The following is a 27,736-nucleotide window of genomic DNA, read 5'->3' as shown; positions in this document are numbered from 1 at the left end:
GCAGACTTAGTCTTCATTACTCAATGGCATTCTTTTCTGAAACTCCTCACTTAGAAGTGATATGTGCTTCTTATATTTCCCACCCACCATTGAGTTAAGAAATGTGACATATCCCCCTTAGCAAGTTGATTTTCAAACGAACTTAATTTCATTTTGAATGCCTTTATAAGCGACATTAACTGAAAAACAAACTTATTTTTTCCTTGAAGCTGTAAGTTAAGGTCATTCAAGTAACCCAAAATGTCACACAAGAAAAATAAATCTTGATTCCATTCTTCACCCATTATTTCTGGGAATTTTTCCATATCTTGAGATTCCAAAAATTCAACTAGTTCATTTTTAGAGCGACAAAGCATGACAAAACTTTACCTCGGCTCAACCAACATACATCAGTGTGGCATGGTAGATCCCCGTACTCTGCATCATTTTCTTCTGGAAATGCCTGAAACATTGTGTTTCAAACCCTGAGCTCGAACATAGTTGACCAGAGCAAATACTACTTTAATCACACAATCAAACTGCAAAACCTTTGAAGATAACACCTGCTGATGAATTAGGCAGTGAAATTTTGTCAATGGTTTACCTGCATACTATTCAATAAATGTTACAGTACCAACATTTTTTCCACACATAGATGGAGCACCATCAGTGCAAACTGCTACTAAATTCTTTAAATTTAAGGATAGTTTTTTGGTTACACACAGCTTTGCATTTTCTGCAATCTCCTTTCCTGTTAAGTTAAGGGGATAAAAATCCCTTATTGTTTTTCAGCCAGTAAGCGAAACTAAGATCGAAAACTATGATCTGAACGTTTCATGCCGACGAACTGTCTGTGTATCCAAGTGCAAGTGACCACTTGGTAGTGCCACACCACGGCAACTCGTTGCAAAGGTGGAGCAAGTTCCCCCACTGTTCTTGATATTTTCTCATAATGTAAAAACACACAGCTCTTAGGAGATGTAGTACTGTTTTACATTATGAGGAGAGGTCACTACCCAGCCCGGTTTCAACCTTTTTTGAGGTCTCATCAGTGAGTAGCTAGACCTAGAATATCAGAGTTTAAATGAAAAGAACTTGAATACTTTTGCTATATTGCCAGAAAGGTGTGTCACTATATTATAACATTTATTACATATATTATACATTTATAACATAACATGGTGTGGCACTACCAAGTGGTCACTTACGCTTGGATACGCCGACAGTTCGTCGGCATGAAACGTTCAGATCGTAGTTTTCGATCTTAGTTTCGCTTACTGGCTGAAAAACAATAAGGGATTTTTATCCCCTTAACTTATCAACCTTGCCAGAAAAAAATAGCCATTTGGCTTTTCATCTCCTTTCCTGTTGTTCTTCCTTTCATTGAACACAAACCAGCAAGCTCCTCTGTCACCTCAAAATTTTTATTAACGCCTCTTACATATATTAAAAGCTGTGCAGTATCTTTCACGTCAGTACTTTCATCCATAGCAAGTGAATAATAGACAAATTCACTAGCCGATTTTTGCAGGTTATCTTTAAGATCCTCGGCAATATCAGCCATCCTGCGCAGAACAGTCATATGGGGCAAACTGATATTTTCAAAATTATTTTTCTTATCAGGACACAATTCAGAAACGGCAATCATCAGACATTTTTTTGTTTTTATTTATTTATTTTTTTTTATTTATCAACTCTCCCTCAGTAAATGATTTGCCAGCACAAACTACTTCTTGTGATATTTTTAAGCTTATCTTTGTGGCAACTTCATTTGCAGATGTCACTTTTTTAAAAGGCTTGTTGCTCACCGCTAAGGACTTTCAATAACTTTACTGCTTTTATTTGCTTTTCACTTGCATCCAACTCGCCAAGATTAGGATGTTTTGATTCTAAATGACGTCTCAGATTGTACTCTTTTGGCACAACGATAGATTCCCAGCAAACAATTCACACTATTTTGTCCTTAAACAATGTAAAAAATATTTGTTTGTCCACTCAGGGTTAAATGCTCGATGTTCTGAATCAATTTTACACTTTTTACTTAAGCTTATTGTGTCGAGATTGACAATATTAATTACAAAAAACTAATGATGAAAAACTCACAATAATGCAGATTGTGATAACAGTTATGTAATGTAATCAACGCACAGCCAACTTTGTGTAATACGATTTGTTCTTGTTCGTAGACATCAAGTCATTATCACAGAGATGTAACTTTGAATTTCCCCACAGCGAAACTAGTGCTAACAAAACCGCTAAGCGATTGTAATAATTTGTTATTAAATACGACAGTGGGAATAACTCCAAATGCAATTTATTTAAAGAAACACAATTGTGACATTAATTTCATGAATGTAAACATGCAGAGTCTTAGTAAAAATTTAATTCAATGCTAGGAAACAATCGTCTAATTTCATATTCCCCCGTATGATTAAATAATTTCAATCAGGCAGATGGGCCAAAATAAATAGCATTGCAGGCCACATGTTGTGCAGGCCTGGTGTAGAGGAATATAAATATGCAACATCTTTGAGGAGAAAGGTGAAAAGTGGTGCCATAAAGTGCTATTCTGGGGTCACTACTATCTACATTACAAAAAGATTGGATATTGGATATATTGGATATGGAACTGTTTATGAGTTGACGGGAGATTTGTTTGTAAATGATGCTCAACTGAAAAGAGCAATACTAAAAAATTGTAAATGTGATGCTGCTGCAAAATAATTTGAATATATGATATGCTGAAGGCAAAAGAATGAGGGTCTCAGCTTAATATTGCCCTAGTACATTGAGAAGATGGGGTGAGATAAGAGAAGAGATAATTGTAAGGTGATATTGGATATGGAACTCAAGGAGAACAATGCAATATATTACTCAACTGTTGCCATAATGAAGAACAAACATGTGATCACTATATAAAACATTGATCAAGTCACATCTGGATTTCTGTACATAAATCTTGCCATCTGGATATCTTGAAGGAAACACTTAAAAAGGTCCAAAGGCAAGTGACCAAGCTTGTCTTGAGACTGCAAGATGTTGCCAAGAATAAATTAAATGACCCACCAAGCTTAGCAGATAGGTGATGACTGACTAAACTTACATTTAGTAAAAGGAGCCTAAGAGCTATAGGAAAGATTCTGCCAGGGTAGGTGGTAAAAGAACTCGCTCCTGGAAGCTGTTAAAAAAAAAAATTTTTTTTTATGTTTTTTTTTTTGTACAAAAGTGAGTAAGTTAGGTCACCAAAATGGACGGCAAGTACCTATTAACAGTAAATAGGTGTAATCAAGCTAGATAAGGCAAGTACTATACCATGTAAGTACGTTTCACTCCACATAACAGAAATTCAAACTCAGAGGAAGGCAGAGACATAGGCCACTTCACAGTAGAAAGAACTGATATTACAAATATCCATATAACAAATACTATTATACAATAATGCTATCATATTATTTGCAATCGCTATCCTCTAGCACACCAAGTATACTCACTGTTTTTCTACTTATAATTTGATGGGTGTAATACATAAGAATTAAAGATTAAATGATTAGCTTAGTAACTAAAATCACTAGTCTGATTATGTATTCTACTTCGCTCATATTTACTCAAAAGTTATCACATCTCCTAATCAATCCTCTTTAAAATTTTTCCAACAATTATGATGGCTCGCTTAGAAAAAATAAATAAAATCCAGACAAGAATAAAAGCTTTTTTTCTCAATACTAAAAAATATCTGACAACGTCAGGCTACCAGTTATGTATTTAAGAGTGTCTCTCTCAATGTTGTAATATGTAAGAAGGATGAAATGTTACAATTCTTCCCCTCCCCCTAATGGGGAAAAAAAAAACGGAAAACAGAACATTTCCGTTTTTAAATAAACCTTCCTACTCCAATTTCACACTACATTTCTATTTCCTGCCTACTTCATTTAAGTTAAGTATGGTGGTAATTACAAAAGCATAAGAAAGTGAAATTCTTCCAACACAAAAATATTTATACTAATGACAAAAGGTCTTAACTGGCAAAATGCCAGCATTTACAAGTTAATGAAAACAAAAAATTCTGAAAAGAAGACTACTCAGTCTCTTTAAAGCAATAATGTAAAATATAACAAACATTAAAAAAAAACATACAAAAAAAAAAAAAATCCTACCATAGAATAATAGCTTGATATCAAAATGTCTATAGCAGTGAAAAACTATTTCAATAATAGCAAAAAAATAATATATCATTATTTTATCTCTCATTTTATGAATGGCACATAAAAAAATTCTTAATTATATAAAGCTTAAACTAACAGAAGAAAATTTTATAATATAGTTTTTACATACATGTTAGAGGTTTAATGGAATATTAACAGCACCGAGAAAGGATTAAAACTAATTTTAATACTTCCAATATTTCGTCTCTGTCACAGAGACATCTTCAGGGATTACAAAAACTTTTTGTAACAACACACACAAATACAATACAAAGTGAAACTAAATGCCCATAGAGGGCACACCACCTAGATAGGACTTTTCACTTTGTACTGTATTTGTGTGTGTTGTTACAAAAAGTTTTTGTAATCCCTGAAGATGTCTCTGTGACAGAGACGAAATATTGGAAGTATTAAAATTAGTTTTAATCCTTTCTCAGTGCTGTTAATATTCCATTAAACCTCTAACATGAATTCTTCACAGCACTTAAGCCTCAACACACGTAGTTTTTATATACTAAATTACCGATAAAAATATTCAAGTATCTGTAAAACTACTTACCTAACAAGAAAATATGGCACACTAAAAATCTCAGTTCTAATTTGTCTTGCCAAGCAAGCCATCCTGCCCACAAAGGTGGAATAATCATGGCTAAATTACTTAAAGTATTCCCTGAAAATAGAAGATAAAATCTAAACAGGGGAAAAAATCCTCTTTCAAAGAGAATACTGTATTTGATAATTTCAAGAAAACAGAGGATTTTTATTTTATTACTGGTAAGTATAAAGAACAAGAAAAGTAGTAATTAAGTCCATTATACAGAATTCTTGGTTTCTAAGAGCAGTAATAACATATTAATTTGTATTATTCAGGCCCTCCATGGAATCACAAGACTTACTTTGGGAGGCCCATTTTAGAGAATGCAGTCAATCATGCCATTTTTTAAACCCATTCACTGTCTGCACCTCCACCCTGTCAGGCAATGGATCCCATAATCCAATTAACCCCACAAGAAGCCACTGCTCACCTTAATCACCTCTATTTGCAACTTCCTAGGATGGTCCTTGTCCTAAGATACAAAAAGCCTCAGTCAGTTAAATATTTCAAATCATATCACCCCTTCATCTTCTATCCAACTTAAACTGCAGTTTGCATTCTCTTCAGTCTATTCTCTTAAACATGATGAAGACTGTACAATGTTGGTTATTTGCCACTGTACATTTTCCAAGGTTACGTCATCCTCAAATTCCAGTGACCCAAACTGAACACTGTAATCTGGATGTGATTACCACTTTACACAATGGAATCACCACTCTTATCACTGCTGGTAAATGTTCTTCCCAGCACTGCAGCAATCCTGTGGGTTATCTTCAACTTCATGATGTTCACTAAATTTCAAATTTCTACTAACCATTGCCCCTAAGATCCAATCCCTTACCTCCTATACTTCCTTTAGTATAGTTCCCCAATGGAAAATGCAATTTTCATTGGTGGATCCCAAATTTTAAAGAACTTACATTTAGTTATGTAATGATAGTCCCATTTATCGACTTGCCTATCCAGCTTATTCAAATCAGTACTATTAATAATAACTTTGAGCTTATCTGCAAATAACCGAATATTTCCCTGAAACCAAGGGAAAATATCCTTAATATAAAAAGGTTCAAAAAAATCCCATACACATCCTGTGGAACCTCACTTGTGACCTTTTTTTTTTCTCTTGATACTGCTCTCCTGTACATAAGTGCAATATCTATAGCACGGCCAATATCCAATTCAATTCACTAATCTGATATCTAAACTATGTGTTGTAACTTAAACTTATTTATAGAAACTTGCATGGCTTACACATGTGAAAAAATGTGGAATTAAAAAACCTCTGAAATATTTCATCTAATGTAATGTGGAGACATATCAGCAACTACATTCAAATTATGATAGTTTTGAATGTAGTTTTGTACCAACAATTTTATGTAATGGCACTATCTTTATCTTCTCCTTTCCTTTGGCATTTTCCTAGTAGCTATACTTTCAACGAACAGGTAGATCAATGGAACTGAAAGTTCCTCAAATTCTCTTAAATACATGGGTGAAATTCTATCTGATTATACTCCCTTATTTATTCTCAGAGTACTTAGTATCTGAAACACATTCTCCTCATGCACTTCTAAACTTTCAACCATTCCTATTCCTCCAGAAAAGAATGATCACTTTGTTAGGATATTTCATTCCAGAAAAGCAATAAAACTTGCTTTTCTGGAATGAAATATCCTAACAAAGTGATCATTCAACAGCTCCACTATAAATAGACTTGTAATAAAATGGACACCTGGGGGGGGGGATTAAATAAGAACTGTGTGAAGAGCTTATGACAGTTATAAAAAAAGATCTGTGTGGAGCAGATGCATGAGGAGTATATATCTTACTCAATTTAGAAAATGACAAGTATAGTAAGAAAAAAAAGAAAATGGAATATGAAAGGCAGCTAGCACTACAAGCAAAGAATTTTTTTTTCTCCATCTAACAAAGCCATTCTTCTACTGGCATGCAATAAAAAGAACCAGGACTTGTCTTGGCCCACAGTACTATTCATTCTAGTGGAACAGGTTTTATTCCTAAAGGAAGGAGAAGAGTTGAAGGGAGTGTATTTGAATGAAATGGATGAATGTTATTTGGAATATTAAGTATCATCATGAGATTTTGTCATATCTTAAGAGAAATGACAGAACCTTTGAAACTCATTGTGAGAGGCCCATGCTGTTACACACACAGTGCTTTAAATTTATTCAATGCATCTGCATTCAACACAATATCAGGCAATGCATTCCACTTACCAACCACTCCATGCAAAGAACCTGCTCACCCCATCCTCACACAGCTTCCAGGGATGTCACCTTGTTCTACCACCCACCTTCCCCATTCTATGAAAAATTTCTTCAACATTAACCCAATAACAACCATTTATCAACTTAAATGTCTCAATCATATCTCCTCTCTTCTTCCTATTCACCAGGCTTTGCAAACTGCATTCTCTCAATCTGACTTCATATCTAGCATGTCAAACACCAGTCTTCTCTGGACCCATTCCAATATATCCTCCTCACCATGAAAAACCAAGGGACCAAATTTCTGTACAGGAATTCGTATTAGGCCTGATACAATGGAACCCGAAATCTCTTATTGCTGCATATCAAGGTCTTCTGCATTATTGCCATTATCTGATGCGATGACTTCGACTTGTGCAATGTGATTTCTAAACATTATTAGCACATGCCATATAAGCAAATGGGTTCAGATGTCAGGTTAGTGAGATGAATTCAGGATTGTCCATCTGACAGGTATCAAAGAGTTGTGTTACAAGTGGGGTCCCACAGGACTCAGTACTGAGACCTGTATTGATTAACTTTTGATTTTATATCAATGACATTGTCAATGGATTGCAAGGAGATATTCAGTTGTTTGCACATGATGTGAAGCTGAGAAGGGTTATTAGTAATAATGCAGATGCAGCCCTGCAAGAGAATTTGAATAAAATGGACAGAATGGGGGTTTCAGTTTAATGCAACTAAATGTCAAGTCTTGAAGTTTGGGATACATTGATGGGAGGTTGCATACTCTGTTGGAGGAACTGTACTGAAGGAAGTATAGGAGGCAAGGGATCTGGGAGAGGAGTAATGACTGATAGAAACCTGAAATTCAGGGAACATATTGAAAAGGTGACCCAGATGATTCCTGCAATACTGAGAAGGATGCTAAACAATCAATCTCTCCTACTTTAACACTTCCCTACAAGTCTTCTGAACAAAACAAATATGATTTTTGTTTGGAAGACTTGAGAATGTATATTTTGTCCAATGTTTCTTTTTTGTCTGATATGCATAAAGTTTATATTCAAGCTAAAAAGGTACTTATTATGATTATATGCAGAATATTTTTGTGATTAATCCCCATCATGTATATCACGGCATTTGTTAATAAAAAAACACATTCTCACTGATTAACTTGACTTCTTTTTTGCTATGCATGTTCAGTACATGACAATGCAAATTACAGTATCAAAGTTGTAACAATGGGCAAATGTAGTAATTATTATTAGACCTTAAAATAGGCAAGAAGTCATTGAGGAAGATTATACGTTCCTACACCAGCTGCCATATCTCCTCTTAAACACACACAACTTCAATAGGCAGACTGTTCCACTGATGGTTCTAGGAGAGAAAAATCTAGCTCTTATCCTTAACAGTATCATAGTATATATTCCCTTAAATTTGCTCAGTCATAACATGGTTATAAAATACAAGCAATTGCTAAAGCATTGCCTCTCTTTAGTGAACCCATGCTGTTCCTAGCCAAGTATAGCTTGTTTGTCAACCAATTTCTGGATGCGAGTTCTTACTACTCCAGAGACAATAACAAGTCGATAGTTAAACATCACTCTACACCAATGCTTCCCAAACTGTGGGCCATGGTCCCCTTGGGGAACGTAGGTTTTGTTGAGGGGGGGGGGGCATGAAATAATGAAAACAAATTTAAAATGTTTTAAGACTAAGTAGGTTTCTTTTTATCATAAAAGAAACGTATTTAATTTTTATTTATTATTTTTTTTGTTATTTTTTTATATTTTAATGAAAAAAACCATACATTGGTGGGGGTTCACAAATTTTGCTTTCTGCGTATTTCAGCACTCAATGAATTTAGTAAATATACGCTTATTCATATAAGTTTCATTTCAAAGCAGAAATCTAAGAATTGCAGTTTCAAATATTTCACCTGATATTGGTGTAGCAGTATTGAAACACATCCATCACGTTAAATTGTTATTAAACTTCTTTTATGTTTTTAATTCTTTCTTTATTACTAATCATTTTATGTTTCATGTGCTTTAAATATTTTTAAATCTTTAAATATTATAATGATATATGTCTATATTACGATTTTGTTTCGAGAGGGGGCCTTGAAATATTTCAATTTTTCCAAAGGGGGCCCTGGCATCCAGAAGTTTGGGAAGCACTGCTTTACACCATCCTCATGCAATGAGATTTTGATACATTCTTTCCATTCCAGTGGAATCTTTCCTGAGCTAAGACTCAAATTATACATATAACATAAACACGTTTACACAAGAATATTATATTTTAATTTGCCACATAGGAAGAGCTTTTAACAAGGTGGAATACCAATAATTGATCATTCAAAAGTAGAACAAGACGTGTGTTGTTATATTGCTAAGTATTAAAGAGAGGAAAACATTTTTTTATCAGAGTAAAGATTAAATTAAAGATATTAATTCACAAATTCATATAATAATCTAAATTTATAAATAATATTAGAGGAATGTAGGAATTAAGTCTTAATTAAAAAAAAAAAAAATTAGATGTGTTATCCTGATTAAACTTTCCCAAATTTCTGATAAAGATATGCAGTCATTTTGATTCAAGTTAGGGCGTTGAAGTAAGGCCTCAGCACTTTCTTTAAATAGACGTTCAAATTTATAGCAACACCTGTGTAGGAGGAGAGTCTCGGACCAGAGGATGTTGTGGCTTGTCTCTATTCCGTGCTGAGCTAATCCAGACTTATCAGATTTGTTGTGCTGAATGTATGATTGACATTCTTGAATTCTTTTTTCTACAGAGTGTCCTGTTTGTCCAAAGTAAGAAAGATTGCAGTTACAAGGAACTTGATATACACACACCAGGCAGAGACAGTTGAGCATTTATCTTTAGAAGAGGGGAAATAGGTGGATATTTTGCTAATAGGTATATAAGTGGCTGTTAAATCATATCTCTTCAGAATTCTTGAAATTGGTTCTGAAATCCCGGAAATATAAGGAATTGGAACTCAACGCATTGAATCTTTGTTTCAGATTGGATTGTAAGAATCGAACAGATGTTGTGTACTCTTTTCGGAGAAGCCATTTAGTTTCATGTGATGTTTGATAGTTGAAGGTTCTTTCTGTAATTCACGAGGAGTTGAACAATTAGTTCCAGCTCGTCGGATGAAAAATTTTATGATTCCCGTTGTTTTTTTTTTTTTTTTTTTTTTTTTAATAAGGATAGGATGATGGGCAGATTGTTTGAGAATATAATGTCCAGTGAAAGTGGGTTTTCTGTAAACTATTGTTATTAGAATACCTGAAGGTGAATGGATGAGGAGGACGTCTAAAAAGGATAACTTGTCTTTTTCAATCTCCATGGTATACTTGATACGAGAATGTAAGGATATCACAACAAGCGATACCAGTTTGGTATCGTTTGTTGCGATTTGGTTTTCCGGTCCTCTTTTGTTTGTTGCGATTTGGTTTTCCGGTCCTCTTTTATTTTGTCTATCTATCTAATTCTGGGCCATCTGGACCTTCCATCGTTGCATTCAGGGCTTTAGATGGTAGTCTTTCTGTTTCCATTCTGGTCACATGGCCAAACCATCGCAGTCTTCTTTCTTGGATTTTGTCTATTATTGTTATTTCTTGTTTTAGTTGTTTCCTTATGTCTTCGTTTCTTATTCGATCCAACAGATATACTCTAAGTAATCTTCTTAGCCAACCCATTTCAGTAACTAATAATTTTTTCTCTTTGCCCTTTTTGAGATTCCAGCATTCACTTCCATTGAGGAGTATTGGGAGGACCATTGTTTCATAGATTTACTTTTGTTACTTGTTTGATATCTATTGACTTTCTTATTTCATTAAGTCATTCAAAAGTTTCGGATGCTTGACTGATTCGTCTGTTTATAACTTTTATAATTTCACCATTTAATATTTACAATTTCACCAATGTGAAATTGTAAATATTAAATATCACATGAAACTAAATGGCTTCTCCAAAAAGATCACACAACATCTGTTTGATTCTTACAATCCAATCCAAAACAGCAAAGATTCAATACGTCAAGTTCCAATTCCTTATACTTCCGGGATTTCAGAACCAATTTCAAGAATTCTGAAGAAATATGATTTAACAGCCACTTATATACATATTAACAAAATACCCATCTATTTCCCCTCTTCTAAAGATAAATGCTCAATTATGTCTCTGCCTGGTGTGTGTGTGTGTGTGTGTGTGTGTGTGTGTGTGTGTGTGTGTATCAAGTTCCTTGTAACTGCAATCTTTCCTACTTTGGACAAACAGGACACTCTATAGAAAAAAAGAATTCAAGAACATCAATCATACATTCCGCACAACAAATCCGATAAGTTTGGATTAGCTCAGCACGGAACAGAGACAAGCCACAACATCCTCTGGTCCAAGACTCGCCTCCTACACAGGTGTCGCTATAAATTTGAACATCTATTTAAATAAAGTACTGAGGCCTTACTTCAGTGCTCTAACTTGAATCGAAATGACTGCATATCTTTATAAAAAATTTGGGAAAGTTTAATCAGGATAACACATTAAATTTTTTTTTTATTTTTTTTTATTTATTTTTAATTAAGACTCAATTCCTACATTAGTCTAATATTTATAAATTAAGATTATATGAATTTGTGAATTAATCTTTAATTTAATCATTACTCTGATAAAAAAAAAAAACGTTTTCCTCTCTTTAATACTTAGCAACATCACACGGCTTGTTCTACTTTTGAATGATCAATTGTTGGTATTCCACCTTGTTAAAAACCTAATGGCTTTAAATGACTAAAGAATCAAATTATACAAAACATGTCAAGGGAGTAGCAAGTTTGGCTGAACATTCCTTTAACATAGGTGATAATATCCCATCTGTCTCTACTGCCAAATTCTTATCTAGGTTATGCAACAGCTCTTGAACCTTCTCATTCATCTCTTTATCCAATGTGTAGTGGTAGTAGTATTGTGTGCTATATTACATATACCAGGTTGATAGGTATTAGAGTGAAGTGAGTACTCATTATATGAACTATTGCATCTGCTTCTGACACAAGGGCACAATCGCATTCATTCTTTCTTTCATTTGCAGCAGAACGATAAAATTAAAGATTTTATCGTTATGCTGCTTATGCAAGTTGGGTTGCCTTTAGGTTGCACAGGCAATTTCTTTTCATACTCCAGCTTAGCTCTCCATATAATACTCTTAACTTTTCTGGCCTGCATTTTACATATTCCATAACTCCTCATTCTTATTCTCATGATATTCTTTCCACATCACATTATGTATCTCTTGCTTAATAAGATTGCACATCCATTTCACTCCCATCCTATTAGTTCTTTAAACTGCAAGGACACATTCAGCTACTGCATTATTTAAGCATTCTTTCCAAGCTTACCATGCATTGCTCATATCCTTCCCTTTCAATAACCGATACCATGAGACAAGAAAAAAAAAATAGTATTCAGATAAGTTTTCATAATTTCCAACTTTGTAGTTCAGCATGTAACCTGTTCTGATTGGAACCTCCATATAGTTGGTTACTTCTCAGATCAGCATGGCATGAATACTGTCACTAACTGGCAGCAAAACAGTCACATCTTTAACTCAAACAACTTCCGATGCTATAATCAAATATAACGCTACCCTAAAGTTGCTTCTTTCACATGCTGCTTCAGAAAGTGTCTCACAACAACTCAATAAAGTTTCCTTTGTTTTTATCATAAGTTTTCTCTGCTATGCAATCAATGTTCAAATAATTTAAAGTCACCAATAATATTACTCATTTTCTAATCATTAGGATAATGTGGCAGTGCATTTCTTCTCCACCCCCAACTGAACTGCCAAAGTATGTAGCAACACACCCCACCATACATTTCATCCTATTAGTTTTCACTTCACACCACATATCAGGAGCTTAACAAACAGCATAACCAGTAGGTACCTTTGTTTCAGATACTGCACAGTGTTAATCACTCAGTGCATATTGGTTGCAGCCCATACAGAATGGTGTCAAAAACTACCTCTTGCCAATGAAACTAATGAAGCAAAGAAAATAATGTAAGAAGTGAATGCTGTACAACCTCATCCAATCAAATCATGGACTGTCCACTTACATGTGCAAAGTTTCAGAGAGCTGAGAGATCAGAAGACATATCTTATTCTTTTAATAAAAGTCTCCATTAAAAGCAGCATGCATTTTTATTTTAAAAATGTGGAGTCTAGAGGGGATAATGCTGGGTATAGAAACAATGGCATTTATATGCTTTATATAAATGCCAGGAGTATCTGGAAAAAGGGAGAGGAATTGGTGGCGCAGATAGCATCAGCCTGGCCAAAAATTATTGGGATCACTGAGACATAGTTGACGGAAGAGGATATAATAACAGGAATAGAAGTCACTGGGTACAGCACTTTTCGGCAGGATAGGAGGGGAAAGCGTGGTGGTGAGGTACATACTGCAATTTTTTTAGGCTTAGCAAAAAGGTATTCGACAGGGTGCCACATGATAAGCTGATATTTAAGTTGCAGCACATGGGTCTAGATGTCAGATTGGTCAACTGGATTCAGGATTGGCTGTCTGATAGTATCAGCGAGTTGTGTATGGTGGAGCAGTTTCAAGGAGGCAGAGGGTTACAAGTGGGGTCCTACAGGGACCAGTACTAGGACCTATATTGTTTAACCTTGATATCAATGACATTGCCAGTGTGGATTGCAAGGGGATATTCAGTTGTTTGCATATGATGCGAAGCTGGAAGGATTATTAGTAACAGTGCAGATGTGGTAGCCCTGCAAGAGGATTTGAATAAGCTAGATAGATGAGCAAATGAATGGGGGTATCAGTTTAATGCAGCAAAAGGCAAGATCTTGAGGTTTGAGAAACATCGATGGGATGCTGCATACTCTATGGGAGGCGTTATACTGGAGGAAGCAGGGGAGACAAGAGATCTGGGGTTGATGATTGATAGAAACCTGAAATTTAGAGGACATATTGCAAAGGTGAAGGTAACACAGAGGATTGCTGCAATTATGAGAAGGACACTGACCTGCAGAGAAAATAAAGGATTATCATTCCGTTATATAAGTCTCTGATCAGACCACACTTAGCCTACTGTTCTCAGATTTAGTCCCCAGGATTTGAATGGGATAAATTAACTGTGGAAAGGGTACAATGACGGATGACAAAGATGGTTTCAGGACTGTATACAATTTTGGTTATGAGGATCGGCTGAGGGAATGTGGACTGCAGAGTTTGGTGGATAGAAGAAGGAGAGGTGATATGATTGAGACTTTTAAACTGTTGAGAGGTGGTTACAGGGTTGACACTGGCGAGTTCTTTCGCTTGGTTGAACAGCAGGAAGGAGTGATGACAAGAGGCCATCCCTGGAGGTTACGAAAGGTAACTGTGAGCAAAAGAGTGAGGAGTGGTTTCTTTGCATGGAGGGTGGTTGAACCGTGGAATGCATTGCCTGATGGAGTGGTGAGAGCGAGAACGGTCAATGAGTTTAAGGAGTGGTATGATAGACTGTGTTTTTTAGGGGGGGGGCTCCCCTCGATGAGTCTTGACATACTTTATGTTCTTAGGAAGGACCTCCCACGATGAGTCTTTTGACTCCATGGAGGCCTGAATAATAATAATAATAAAATGAATGTGCTTTTTTTAAACATTTATATACTGTACAAGTATATAAAAAGTAAAATATATGATAATTTTAATAAATATTTCATGTAGCAAATAAGAAAATTTTAAAGTTTTTTTATTATCATCATCACATAACAATAGACATAGTGGAAAAAAAAATGCAAGTTTCATTAAATAACTAAGCTTATCTGTACACTAGATAAATATGTACAAAATTACTAAATATTATAAATTTCTGGATATGTAACATGTCATTGCTATTAAAAGATGCCAGTTTGCCAGTAAACAATGCCATTACATGCTGGCATGGTTTACTAGCAAAAAAAAAAAAAAGGTTTAGTATTGTATATTGATCAACATGACCAGTGTGGAACCTACTCAAAGCAGACTACATGCATTCTACTATGTTGTACTTGTTCCCAAACATGTTTCTAGAGCAGTGTTCCCAGAAAGACTGTTCTAGAAACAAAAAACATAACTTTTTCAAGCTACTTCATATCTTCAATAAGTTGGGAGGTGCTTGGACACTGGATGAAAATCATTCAAAGATATTCACAAACATCCATATCCACCCCCCCCCTCCCCAATGCCTTCATATACATCTGTCTTAATCGACTAGAAATACCAACAACTCAGTAAGCCACTGGTGTTGTCCTATGTATGTATGTCTGTGTAAAGAAGACATACTTTGGATGCCATCAATTTAAGCACCTGGATCTCAATCCAATCAAACGTGGAACGATATTCCAAAATGAGCTGCTAGCTGGATAAACACCTCCCCCCCCCTCCCCAAATCCACCATTCAGAAATTGTGGATGAAGGAGTGGATATCATGGCAAAATCCACAGTGACATAATGTGTTTAGTAGAATCAATGCTAAAACAAGTATCTTTCACAAAGATAGAAAGATAGCCAAACTTGATATTAAGTAGGTGGTCATAATTCAAACTTAATATCAACTAAGGTATTAAAAGATTTGTTCACAAATGTATCGGCCTTATAAATGCTTATATAAAGCAGAGAGAATATATAATAGCACATTTAATAAAAATATAAAGAAATATTTAGAGCAAAATATTTAACATTAAAATTATATGAACAATGTAACCAGAACTGTGTAGAGAACTTGCATGGAGAATTTTGATTCATTTGCTTTGCCTGAAATGCAAATTAATCCCAAAAATAAAACCTTCACTTGGTAATTGAGCAAGTTTAGTGAATCCATGACATATGCACACTGAGCATAAATTTTCATTATTAGATCCTTCTTAATGCACAGTTGTGGATAACCTACTTAAACAGTTTTAGTATACTTTTCGTTTAATCATTCATCTCATTTCCATCCTCTACCTGTTAAAAAATACATTAATAAAGTGTCCATAGCCTGATGCATTAGGTCAAAAAGCATTTTGATCTTGATAAACTTAACTGTTTGGTGAAACATGTCAGTGCTTCAAATGTGACATGACAGAGCAATCAATTGCTGGTCCCCTCTATTGTGAACATTTAACAAATTCCTATATTAAAGAGTTTAAGATTTAATAATTTCCATCATATAAAGCATAAGGTAAACAAGCATGGTTAATAACAATTACCAAGAACTCTGCAAATTGCCTAATTCCTGCTGTGTACTAAATTTAATTAGACCAAAATTTCGAGCTTGGTTCTATGCTTGGGATGGATAATAAACGTCTACTCCAAATATTGGCAAATATGTATGCAGTTATGCTGAATAATTCTATCATTTTGTGATCTGTTATCAGTATTTGTACACAGTATTAGGAATCAGCAGTCAACTACATTTCAATTCATTTTCCCCACCACATCGTTAGCCCAAAACCAGTTCTTTTTCTCAATAAATCGGGAAATGGTAACCACAAATAGTAATTAGGCTATCAAGGAGAATTGCATTATTTCAGTAAATATCCGATAATTGAATTGACTGATTGGGGAAACCAAAGCAAGTAACATGAAGGTATTTGCTAATGTCGTTAAATCAGAATTAATAAAGGTAGGTAAGTTACCACATAAATGAACCGTCCCACACACACACACATATATATATATATATATACACACACACACACAGCACATGAATTTTTCCCGAGTTAAAATGACAAATTCAGTTTAGTGAAGAAACTGATAATTTACTATCCAACAATTGTGCACCTGATTTTCTGTCGAAGGTAATGCAAAACAGTTTTCGAATAAATAAACCAAAAAAAAAGTAAAAACTGCGGTTTAAACGGTACTCACAATACTCCGCAATATAATAAGTAGTTTCATAATTTTTTTCACACCAATCAAGTGTTGCTGTCGGTTTACCCCAAAACCCTTCTCTCTCATTCACTGGAGCCATTGTATCTATTTTCCTTACTACCAACCACAGTAATCAAGAAACCCTTTAAATGCAAGATAATACCCATGCGAAACACACGTGACCCCTACCAAACACATATTAAACACCACCAAGAAACCTACGATGCACAACGCTCATTAGTCGCCATGGCATGCTTGCGTCATGTGTGACATTCAGAGTCACGTGCTCTATTTTCAAATATCTAGTACAAAAAATGAATGATTTACTTTTTCCCTCCTCTAATTTATTAAAAGTTTAAAATAGATAATAAATAATCCAGTGCGATATTACTTTATTTCAAATAAATAAAGATCAATTTTATTATAATTACGGCTATTATAGCCTGTTTTTATTATAATTACGGCTATTGTAGCCGTAATTATAATAATAGTGTTTAAGAGGAGTAACATGGAATTTTTCCCAGAGACTATACTTAAAGATTAATGCTTGCTTTAGCATAAGGAATATTTCAAATAAAGATAAATGCTTGCTTTAGCATAAGGAATATTTCAAATAAAGATAAATGCTTGCTTTAGCATAAGGAATAGTTTAATAAAATTCAAAGCATCATCTTTCTATTATACTTGGAGAAGCACATAATATTTGTTTCATGGTAAATACTATCATAAATAATGCCCGTGGAATGGTGGAATTAACTAAAGGAAAGAAACTATCCGAAGAAACTCTTAGAAAAGCGAAAGTTCAGGGTAGAGAAATTAAAAAAAAAAAAAAATCTAGAAAAGATAAGTAAAACAGAAGAATAGAATTCTGTGAGCTATGCAAACCAATAAAGAAAATAATGACACGCGAAATTAGAAATTTTGGACGGAAAATGAGACTTACAGTTCATAATATGTCATAAAGGAAAAACAGTGGAGTTGACGATAGGACAATATAAATTAAAAGCCTTTTAAGATGAAAATGGAGTATTGCTTAAACGCAAAAAACCGATCATGAGAAGAACAGAAACTTCCTATGCAAAATTATTGGTGACTCCTAAAATTTAGACCCATATAAAAGCAAAAATATAAACGCTCCAAATGGAGGAGGAGGAAGACGCCCAGATATTTTAAAAGATGAAATTCGTGACGAAAAGATGACGATGAAGAAAAGACTCCAGGTGAAGATGGGATATAGACAAAGGTTCTGAAAACAGATGGAGAACGAGTCATAATACATTAAATAAAATCGATATATTCTGCCTAAGATAGTACATGATACCAAAGAGGCAAAATAATGCCATTATTATTATTATTATCATTATACCTCCAAGGAGTTCCAATTCGTTATATTATTCTATTCATACTGGGTTTTGTAAAAAAAATTTCTATATTATTGAAAACAGGATGAGTGGGTTGTAATTTTTAATATCCTCTCTCTCTCTCTCTCTCTCTCTCTCTCTCTCTCTCTCTCTCCCCCTATACTAATGATGGCAAGGAGTATAGGGAGAGAGAGAGCTATAGAAGATATTAAAAATTACAACCCACTCAACTTGTTTTCAATAATATAGAAATTTTTTACAAAACCCAGTACGAATAGAATAATATAACAAATTAGATTTGTGTAACTCAGTGGAAGTGACGCTTGCGTCCTCTGCGCTTAGTCGCTCGAGGTTAGACTCAAGTCTATCGCCGACTGGAAGAACTTTTTCTAAACCTTTCTTCGACCGATTCCCGAGTTAGTCGATCTACTGCAAGTGCAAGCGGGTTTTTTCTCCAGGAAACTCGGGTTTTCATCCCGTAAACTCAAGAAAATCGACCGTAGTACACACATTATTTCAGACAGTAACATATCTTGTTAGGTAGGTACCAAGAGATGGCAGCACTTGTTTGCTAGCCTCTTCATTGGTGGCTGCTATAATTAATGATAGACATGGGCCAGCTATCTGATTGGCTGCTGGTGGAGATTGAATTGTCCACTCAGTCTCCAAAAGCTACATAGGGTATAAAGGCCTCGCCTGCTCCCTATAAGGGAATAAAAGGCGTTAGCTGATTTATTTATATAGATTTTTGGAAAACTTCAGATGAAGCCTAGGATTAAGAAAACACTACAGCACACTCGATCCTAGATAAGTAATAATACAAATTAATAAAATGACAAATAAATATAAAAAAATGAAGCATTATGATTATCAAAAACCCTTAGGTGTTGGGTATTTATCAATTCTGAAAACATTTGATTCAATCTCCTCTCAACGTACTAATTTCAACTAGTACATTAAGAGGAGAGTATTCCAGACAACTGCCACCATCTTTTGGCCCATAACTCTATCACTATATATAATTGTCGGAAATAGTGTGAATTCTACATTCGACTGCCTTGAGTTTAGGGGATGAAACACCTGATATTCTGGGAGAGAAAACTCGCTTGCCCATGTAAGAGATCGATTACCTCGGAAGCCAGCTGAAAAAGTTCTGCCCTGTGACTGGAATCCATTTAAGAACAGTTTTTCTTTAGGCAACTGAGCAAGCACTATGATGCAAACGTCAATTCCATATATATTATATCGATATACTCATTCATAGTCTGCATGGTTAGCACAGTGGCTATTGCTTTGCAACCATATGCCTGGGAAAGGAGTCTCTTGGGTTTGATTCTCGTTGCCGATGTGAGGAGCTTAAGAATCTTTCTCAGTCATAGCCAAGTTAGCCGGTCTTGGACATGGACAGCATGGTTTTTCTCCCCAGTTTATCTGGGGTTTTTCCTCCTACAAGCAGGCAACCCGGCCCCGTGAACACATGCGGATTATAGTCAGGAATACTTAAGCCCCAGCCATAGGCCTGATTCGTCAGCTATACCGGTCCCGAGCCCGGTTAAAAATTTGTTCAGTTGAGATGGTTCCATACTTCCCTATAAAAGGGGCTTCATGGTCATTATATCATCATATGAATAAATAAAAAACACTCATTCATATATATACAAAAATTCAACTGTATCTATAAAACTTGGAATTAGACAAGGAGAAACCATCATGAAAATCTGCTAACGCCTTTTATTCCCTTCTAGGGAGTAGGCGAGGACATTTCATACCTATCTAACTTTGGAGGCTGAGGGAGCAGTTCAATTTCCACTGGTAGCCAATCAGAGAAAAAACTGGCACAAGACGATCACTAATTTTAAGCAGTATCCAGTTAATAGATAGCCATCAAGTGCCACCCTCTCTTGGTCCCTGACCCTAACAATATTTTTAATGTTTGTAATAGTGTGGGTTCTACAGTCGATTTTCTTGAGTTTCCAAGACATAAAACCTGAATTTCCAGGTGAAAAAAAAATCCACTTGCCCGTGTCAGTGATCGACTAACTTGGGAACCAGCTGAAGAAAGGCTTAGAAACAGTTCTAGTCTGCGGCTAGAATGTAACCTAGGGCATTCTTTGGGTGGCCAAGCACTGAGGAATACAAACGCTATTTCCATTAGGCATGGGGGAATGGTAGTCTTGACATTTACGCTTGCTCTTGTTATCATTCAGGGAGTGAGAGGTGTGATTGAAGTCTGATTAGCGGAATAATGAATTTCTGACCATTTAAAATTATATATTTAGAAATTTATGTACATTTAATTATACAAATACAACATTTATTTTATAAATAATATTCTATTTTTTTCAATTTAGCTGACCTACTTGAATACAAATTCTACCCTACGGTTCTTCTTTATGAACTGGTCAATAGCATCATAAAAAGTTGGTTGTAATTTAATTTTCCCAAGAAGCACGCATACTTGTAAAGGCTGGCTGAAGCTCACTGGATAGAGCTACTTTGACTACATATGGCCCGTATTTAAGCAACAGAGTGAGACAATGTGAAGGGTGCGGAAATGGCAATGCGCGTGCATGAAATCACAGTGCTGCAGCGAGGACCTGAAAGCTCCCACAACCGAGCAGGCCAAGGTAGCTTTGACTAGACGAGCAAGCATCGGCCTTCGATACACAACGTAAAGCTCAATTATTGCCGAGCAAGTTTAAGACGTCTTCTGTCTACAAAACTGAAAGCCTAAATGGAATGCTTATAAATGCATGCATTTATTAACAAATAAATATACTTCTTTCTCAAGTAATGAGCTTGCGCAGCAAGCATAGCAAGCATAAAGAATTCGCCATAGCCATTAGGTTACACAGGCTCTGGAGATACCATTTCAGCTAAATTATTTACAGCTAAAAAATTATTCACTCCTAAAACGAATGTTTTAAATCCAGAAGGGAAAAATAGGAATTATTTGATCTGTCTTATGCTTATGCAGAGATCTGTAAAGTACCATACAGGTTTTTCGAAATAAACTCTGACAGAAAAGAATGGTTATTAGTCCTTATTCCCCGTACTCTCCTATGTCTATATATGAAGCGGGTTGTTCTTGTTTTTCAAGTTTTTCGGGATGAAAAAGAAGGCTTCAGGGAAAAAAAATCCCACCACCTATCTATGAAACCACTAGTATAGTTTCAGATTAGAAGCCATGATAAATGTTTTTGTGTCATGGAGGAGATTCAAACCAAAATGCGTCGTCGAAACCAACTGTGTTATGTGGTTTGCCGATGATATTGTTCTTCTCAGCAGGTCAGCAGAAGAACAAGAAATGATCAATGAATTTAATGCAGAAAATTAAAAATAAACAAAAACAAAACTAATCTATAATAAATATATAACCGAGAAAGCCATTATAGAAGAAACACCAGGACACTGATGTAGTTACTTTCTATGTTTACTTAGGACAAATGTTCACAGTAGAAAGAGGCTGTAAGGAAGAAGTTATACGAAGAATTCATTTCGTTACGTAACCTTTAAAATACGTGACAATCAAAGTGGGATATTCCAATCTGTATTAAAAGAAAAATATTCGACAGCTGTATACTTTAGTTATGATATAACGGAGTGAAACAAGGATTTCAACTAAAACATTGACTGATAAACTAAGGACTACCCAAAAGGAAAATGAAAAGATCACTGCTTGGTATTACCATTCATGATGGAAAGTGCAGTACGTGAGTTAAATCACAAACGTAGGTTGTGGAGCCAATGTAATGGCATTCAAAGATCCAAGTTGCAATGGGTACATGTTACAAGAAGTAACACTTTACACAAAGATGACATCTGAATAGATGGAAAGAAAGTTATGGGAAGAACAAAGAGACGTTTAGAGGATAATATTAAAGGGATGGCAGAAACTTAATGGCATAAACAGCACAAGATAGGATAGAATGAATAACACTTTGTAGGAGGTTTCCGTCCCAAGTGGACAGAAATGACAGCTGCTGAAGAAGAAGAATATTCGATCTCCATAGAAAGAGGACTCTGTAGAATGTGATGCCACTTAACATATTCAAATGTATAAAAAAAATTGGCATTTGATATGGCTATAAAAATAAGACAGAGATACTCTACCGAGTTCATTATAGTTCGAGTCGCTTCTATTAGAGGAATAATGAGTTTACAGGGTCCTCATGACTGAATTAAATTATGGCTTTGTCACAAAATAATATATAATTCGTCTTTGAAAAAAAAAAAAAAAACTATGCGTTAGGTGAGTTAGCCTGTCTCATACGGAGGTAGGGTATTTATTCACAGGAAAACTCGGCTTTTTCGTCCCCCAGAACATTCAAACCGGCTCCGTGAACAAATGCATATACAGACATAGGACACAACTGGAGGCATAGAAACAACCACCTTATCCTCAAGACAGTCGCGGTTGTGAAGACCACAGCTAAAGAACCTTAATGGTTCGTGAAAAAGCTGAAGACAAGACAGTTTACTCTCTCTCTTCTTGAGTAGAGATATTTGGTTTATGTAAAATACAGTAAAAATAAAAGAATCACTTACAGTGAAAATGACCAGTAAATCATTTTAACTGTAGTAGTCTACTCACAGAGCCTAGGTAGTTCAGTGGATGTGGCGTTTGGACACCACGGCACTTGGCCACACGAAGGAAGACTTGGTTTCGAGTCTAGTCGGCGACTAGAGGAAATTTTCTAAGCCTTTTTTCAACCGGTTCCCGAGTTAGACGATTTCTGGCACGGGCAAGCGGGTTTTTTCTCCCGGAAACTCAAGAAAATCGACCGTAGAACCCACATTATTTCAGACATTAAATTCGAGTGTTAGGATTAGGGACCAGGAGATGGCGGCACCTGTAGAACCGTCTCTCTTCACTGCGTGCCGCTTAATTAGTGATAGCCTTGGGCCAACTATCTCTGATTGGTACCAGTGGAGATTAAACTGCCCACTCAGTCTCCAAAAAGTTAGATTGGGCTAAAAATGGCCTCGCCTACTCCCTGTATATACGGGAATAAAAAGGCGTTAGCTGATTTTTTTTAAAGTCTTCTTCACAAATGAAATCTCTCTCTCTCTCTTTCTCTCTCTTTTCTCTCTCTGTTTTCATCCCTCCAAATTATTTATTAGTTGATCTTTGCTTGCATTTCTGGTGTCATTCACAAGAGTCAGCAATAATCAGTTCGAACAGCGTTACTAGAGAGAGAGAGAGAGAGAGAGAGAGAGAGAGATACAGAGCATCACCCACCTTTACTCAATACAATTCAAGAGTAATGCAGCTCTATAACAACTTGAGAAAACCTGGTTTTCGAGCTTCTGTTGCTAAACTTTTATTTGACTTGTTTAAAACATGGACTTTTGTACATCTTTACGAAACACGTATTGAATGCGTACAATATTAAAATAATTATTCCCCACATTAATGGTTTAGAGCCCTCTGTACTGTTCCCCCACTCTTCTTGTCAATTAATAATAAAAAAGTGTAATCATATTTCTGTATAAAAATTTTTACAATTAAAATTTATAAAGAAACACAAATTCCTAACAACAGAACAGAGAAAAAAACTAGTCGCATCTAATCTCGAAAATTCCGATGACCCACTAAAACTTCCATAGCTGTTCTATTTATAACTGCTCTACTGGGAAAGTAAAAATAAACACGACCCTCAGCAATCTAAGGAATCCGATTAAACTACCCAAGTTGAAGTTATTCTGACAGACATGCTTTTTGGACATTAAAAATCTAACCCCAATTAAGAAGCCAAATTTATGTGTAAGACAAATGCAAACAATTCTTACATTAATCACTTATAGTTAATAGATGTAGGACACCTTACGTCATTTAGATCCTTTTTTATTTTTCTAAAATGCCAAAGGGCCTAAGAAACAAAATGCATGAACTTTCTGGTAAAGGAAACGCCTCTCTGCCCGGGCTACAATCCAAGGCTCATAAAGTACTTATCTATATCGCGAAAATATTCAATCGATAAAATTGAGATTACATATGTAGAAATCCAGACCACCAGTGTAGGCAACCTAGTAATCTATTTCGTGTGCAAGTCCACTAGCAAACGACTACTTGAAATCGACTTTGCAGAGATGCTAGATAAGAACCGAGCTGTGCTAAACACCAAACAACCAGCCTGCTGGAATAGCAGGAACTACTAGCAGCACTAACAGGAACGGCAAAATCCTCAACGATTTTGCTGTTACAAGGCATATTGTGGTTATGGGGGCATCTAGAACACACACACACACACACACACACACACACACACACACACACACACACACACACACACACACACACACACACACACACACACACACACACACACACACACACACACACACACACACACACACACACACACACACACACACACACACACACACACACACACACACACACACACACACACACACACACACACACACACACACACACACACACACACACACACACACACACACACACACACACAATCAGGCCGTCCCCATGTCTTAATCAACACTTTATTCCGACCTCAGTTCCCACTACAACCCAATACTAATTCACTTAGGCTTATGGCAGAAAAATACTCTTAGCTACCTATCAGTAATAAACTGGGGAAAGTTACTTATATTCATCGAGTTGTTAGGCTCAGTTCCAACTATCAAATCTAAAGAGATGATGATTAGCACTTAAACACATAACATGGAAAAACCAATAATAACACTCCAAGCTGCTACCTGCGCAATGCCACGATCAAACACCGACGGCCTCACAGAAGAAATCAAGAGTCTTAATCCTCGAAAAGAACAGAGCCAGGCGCTGGTATGACAGGATGCCGGTCCCTGAAGACCGACAAACTCTCAACAGAGCCACTTACACAGTTCAACAAGCACTAAAGGACCATCGGAACACAAACTCGGAAACGAAACTGCTATCCCTAAACACCGAAGATCACTCACGGTGGAAGATGACCAAGGCTCTTAGAACAGACTGCAATCTCTCTCATTAATCTATGGCGAAAGAAGTTTGGTATATAACATGATGCCGAGAAAGCAGCGGCTTTCATCCGCAGCTTAGAAAGACAGTGCAGCCCAAGCCTAATGCATATACCTAGACTTTTTTCGTCAGGAAGATCCACGTCAGAGTACACCAATGAAACGCTAAATAAGCCAAATTACTCCCACCAAACGTCATTGAAATACGATAAATAATCGAGAAACTAAAGAGCAGGAAATCACCAGGCCCAGAGGGGATTTCCAACAAGGTCATCAAATAACCATCAACTATTATGCACCTCGCAACAACCATTAATGCAGTGCTAATAATTTCACTACTTTTCACCACACTGTAAAGAAGACGATATAATCTTAACCCCAAAACTGGGGAAAGCAACTCGGTTCCCTCGGAACTATCAGACTGCTCTCCTTCCGTAGAAAAGATTGCCTAACGAGTGATAGTGAAAGATGGCAAAGAATCACGAGGGGAAATGATTGGTAACCCTAATGAGCAGACTGGCTTCTGCGAAAATCATTTCACTGTACAACAAATCATCAGTATTTGGAAACACATTAGTGTTGGACACAATTGGAGTGAGAGCATACTGATGATATCTTTCTCGACGTTGCACAGCAATCGACAAGGTCTAGCATAGAGGACTACTCTATATACTAATCAACGTGAAACTCCAATTAAGTTGAACAGCAATATCGTTTTCAAACTTGAGGATCCGAAGCTTGGTGCGAAACTACAGAGATCTCCAAACTCAGGATTACAGCAGGAGTTCTCCAGGGCTTCTACTGTTCCGTTTATTTTTCGTAATCTGTATGATTAACATCCCCTTATGGCCACCACAATCAGTAGTTTTATACGTGGACACCACCCCAATACTCTCCTGATCCACAAAGCCAAGATTGATAACCTAAAAATCTGCATACCGCTCTAGAGAAGTGGTTCAGGAGATCACACATGAACAAGAACGCAGACACGGGTATCTGTGAAATGAAATGATACTTGGCAACTAGCTTCCAGGGAATGGGGTTACAAGAGTAATCCCCATTCCCTGTAAGCTAGTTGCCAAATACTTAGGGATAGAGCTAAACAAAGGACTCCGCTTTGCGTCTCATATATATTACGACTGCTCAAAAGCAACCAAAGCGATCGGACAACTTTACCCATTAGTGAACTAAAGCATTCGGCAGCTACTAAAATAAACAGCCCCTATACAAAACGATGTTCAGACCTACTGTATACTGACGTACGGATAACGAAGTTGGTGACTCATGGGAGTCTCGAACGTCTGAAAAAGTACAAATCGAACAAAACAAGTACATGAGCACGGAGTTCAACGCTGCCTGGTTCATGGGAAATGCACAGCTTCATCGACAAGCCGATATCTGAGATATCGCAACCTTCATAAGCGAAACGGTCGCAAACGTTTTTTGCGAATGCAGCTACCCCATTAAGACAGTGGACTACGACGAACTCATGTATTAAAGACAGAAACCTCCCAAAACCGTTATGTGTAGGTAAATTGAAAATACACTGCTAATCAGCTCACAAATGGTGGACCAAGTACTCACTAAACAATGCTAATTTACCCCATCCCCATTTCAGAAACCGATAAAGGAATTAAGAACCTAGGTCGAGTCCATCTTGCCAGAAGCGTTATCATTCATGACGGCAACTTTCTCGGGAACTTGCAAGTGATATTTGTCTTCTACAAAACAGTCTTTACATTAAACTAGTTATGGATTCAATATATAATTTGAGTTTAAAATGTGCGAAAGAATTAAAATGAATCATTACATGACATTCTGGCTAAAGATACTCAATTTGTTTAGTACGATTTCAAGTGGAATCAGGCTAAAAATGAGCATGCTATCCCATATCCTTGTAACACAAAAGAAATCTTTTAAAAAAATATTTTTTCTTCTTTTTTTCGAATCCTTTGGATTTTTGTCTGCGACGGGTGATGAAAGAGCTGGTATACTATGTAAAAAAAGAAAAGCGTTTTGGTTGCTACATTCGGTAAAAAGTTATGAAGAAATACGCAAGCTACACATTTCATACATAGTATGAATACATAGTATACATACATTATATTTGGAGGATAAGGGTGACATTTTTAAGAACCTGTAAAGCATGAATATATCATTGAATAAACGTTTTAGGTTTTATTTTTATTTTATGTGAAGAGTGGTTGGAGATAAATATTTTGGAATTTCTTCTCTAGAGACCAAGCAATGAGTCCCTACTGCTCCCGTAGTATATCGCAAATCTATTGCTGATTTTTGAGAGCAGTGATGTAATCGTAATTATCAATTCTTTATTTTTACCATTAAAAACTCAATGGCAGGTTTTTGAAATTCAACCATGAATTGCACAGTAATGAACCTTCAGTATCTTATTTATATTCACATGGAGTTTTATTTCTTCTTATCTTTTGAGTGGAAAAAACCAAATCTC

At 36.0% G+C, this 27,736-nt stretch overlaps 1 protein-coding gene across 2 annotated transcripts in view; it reads right to left on the bottom strand.

Annotated features, from left to right (window-relative positions):
• Positions 1-17,046, bottom strand: part of LOC150094924 (alkaline ceramidase 3-like) — a 172,650-nt gene extending 155,604 nt beyond the window's left edge. For both annotated transcript variants that reach the window (XM_090411349.1, XM_090411350.1), the window contains exons 1-2: positions 16,919-17,046; positions 4,741-4,851 (exon numbers count right to left, since the gene is read on the bottom strand). In XM_090411349.1, coding sequence (XP_090267475.1) covers positions 4,741-4,851; positions 16,919-17,021 — 214 coding nt within the window. In that variant the 5' untranslated portion in view covers positions 17,022-17,046. The remainder of the gene's footprint in view (positions 1-4,740; positions 4,852-16,918) is intronic.
• Positions 17,047-27,736: the final 10,690 nt, after the last annotated feature.

This window comes from Typopeltis vanoorti, chromosome 21, assembly GCF_054136105.1.
Source record: "Typopeltis vanoorti isolate ZY-2024b chromosome 21, IOZ_Tvanoo_1.0, whole genome shotgun sequence".
Taxonomy (NCBI): domain Eukaryota; kingdom Metazoa; phylum Arthropoda; class Arachnida; order Uropygi; family Thelyphonidae; genus Typopeltis; species Typopeltis vanoorti.
Note: the sequence above shows the minus strand (reverse complement) of the source record. Positions and strands in the feature narration are given on the sequence as shown.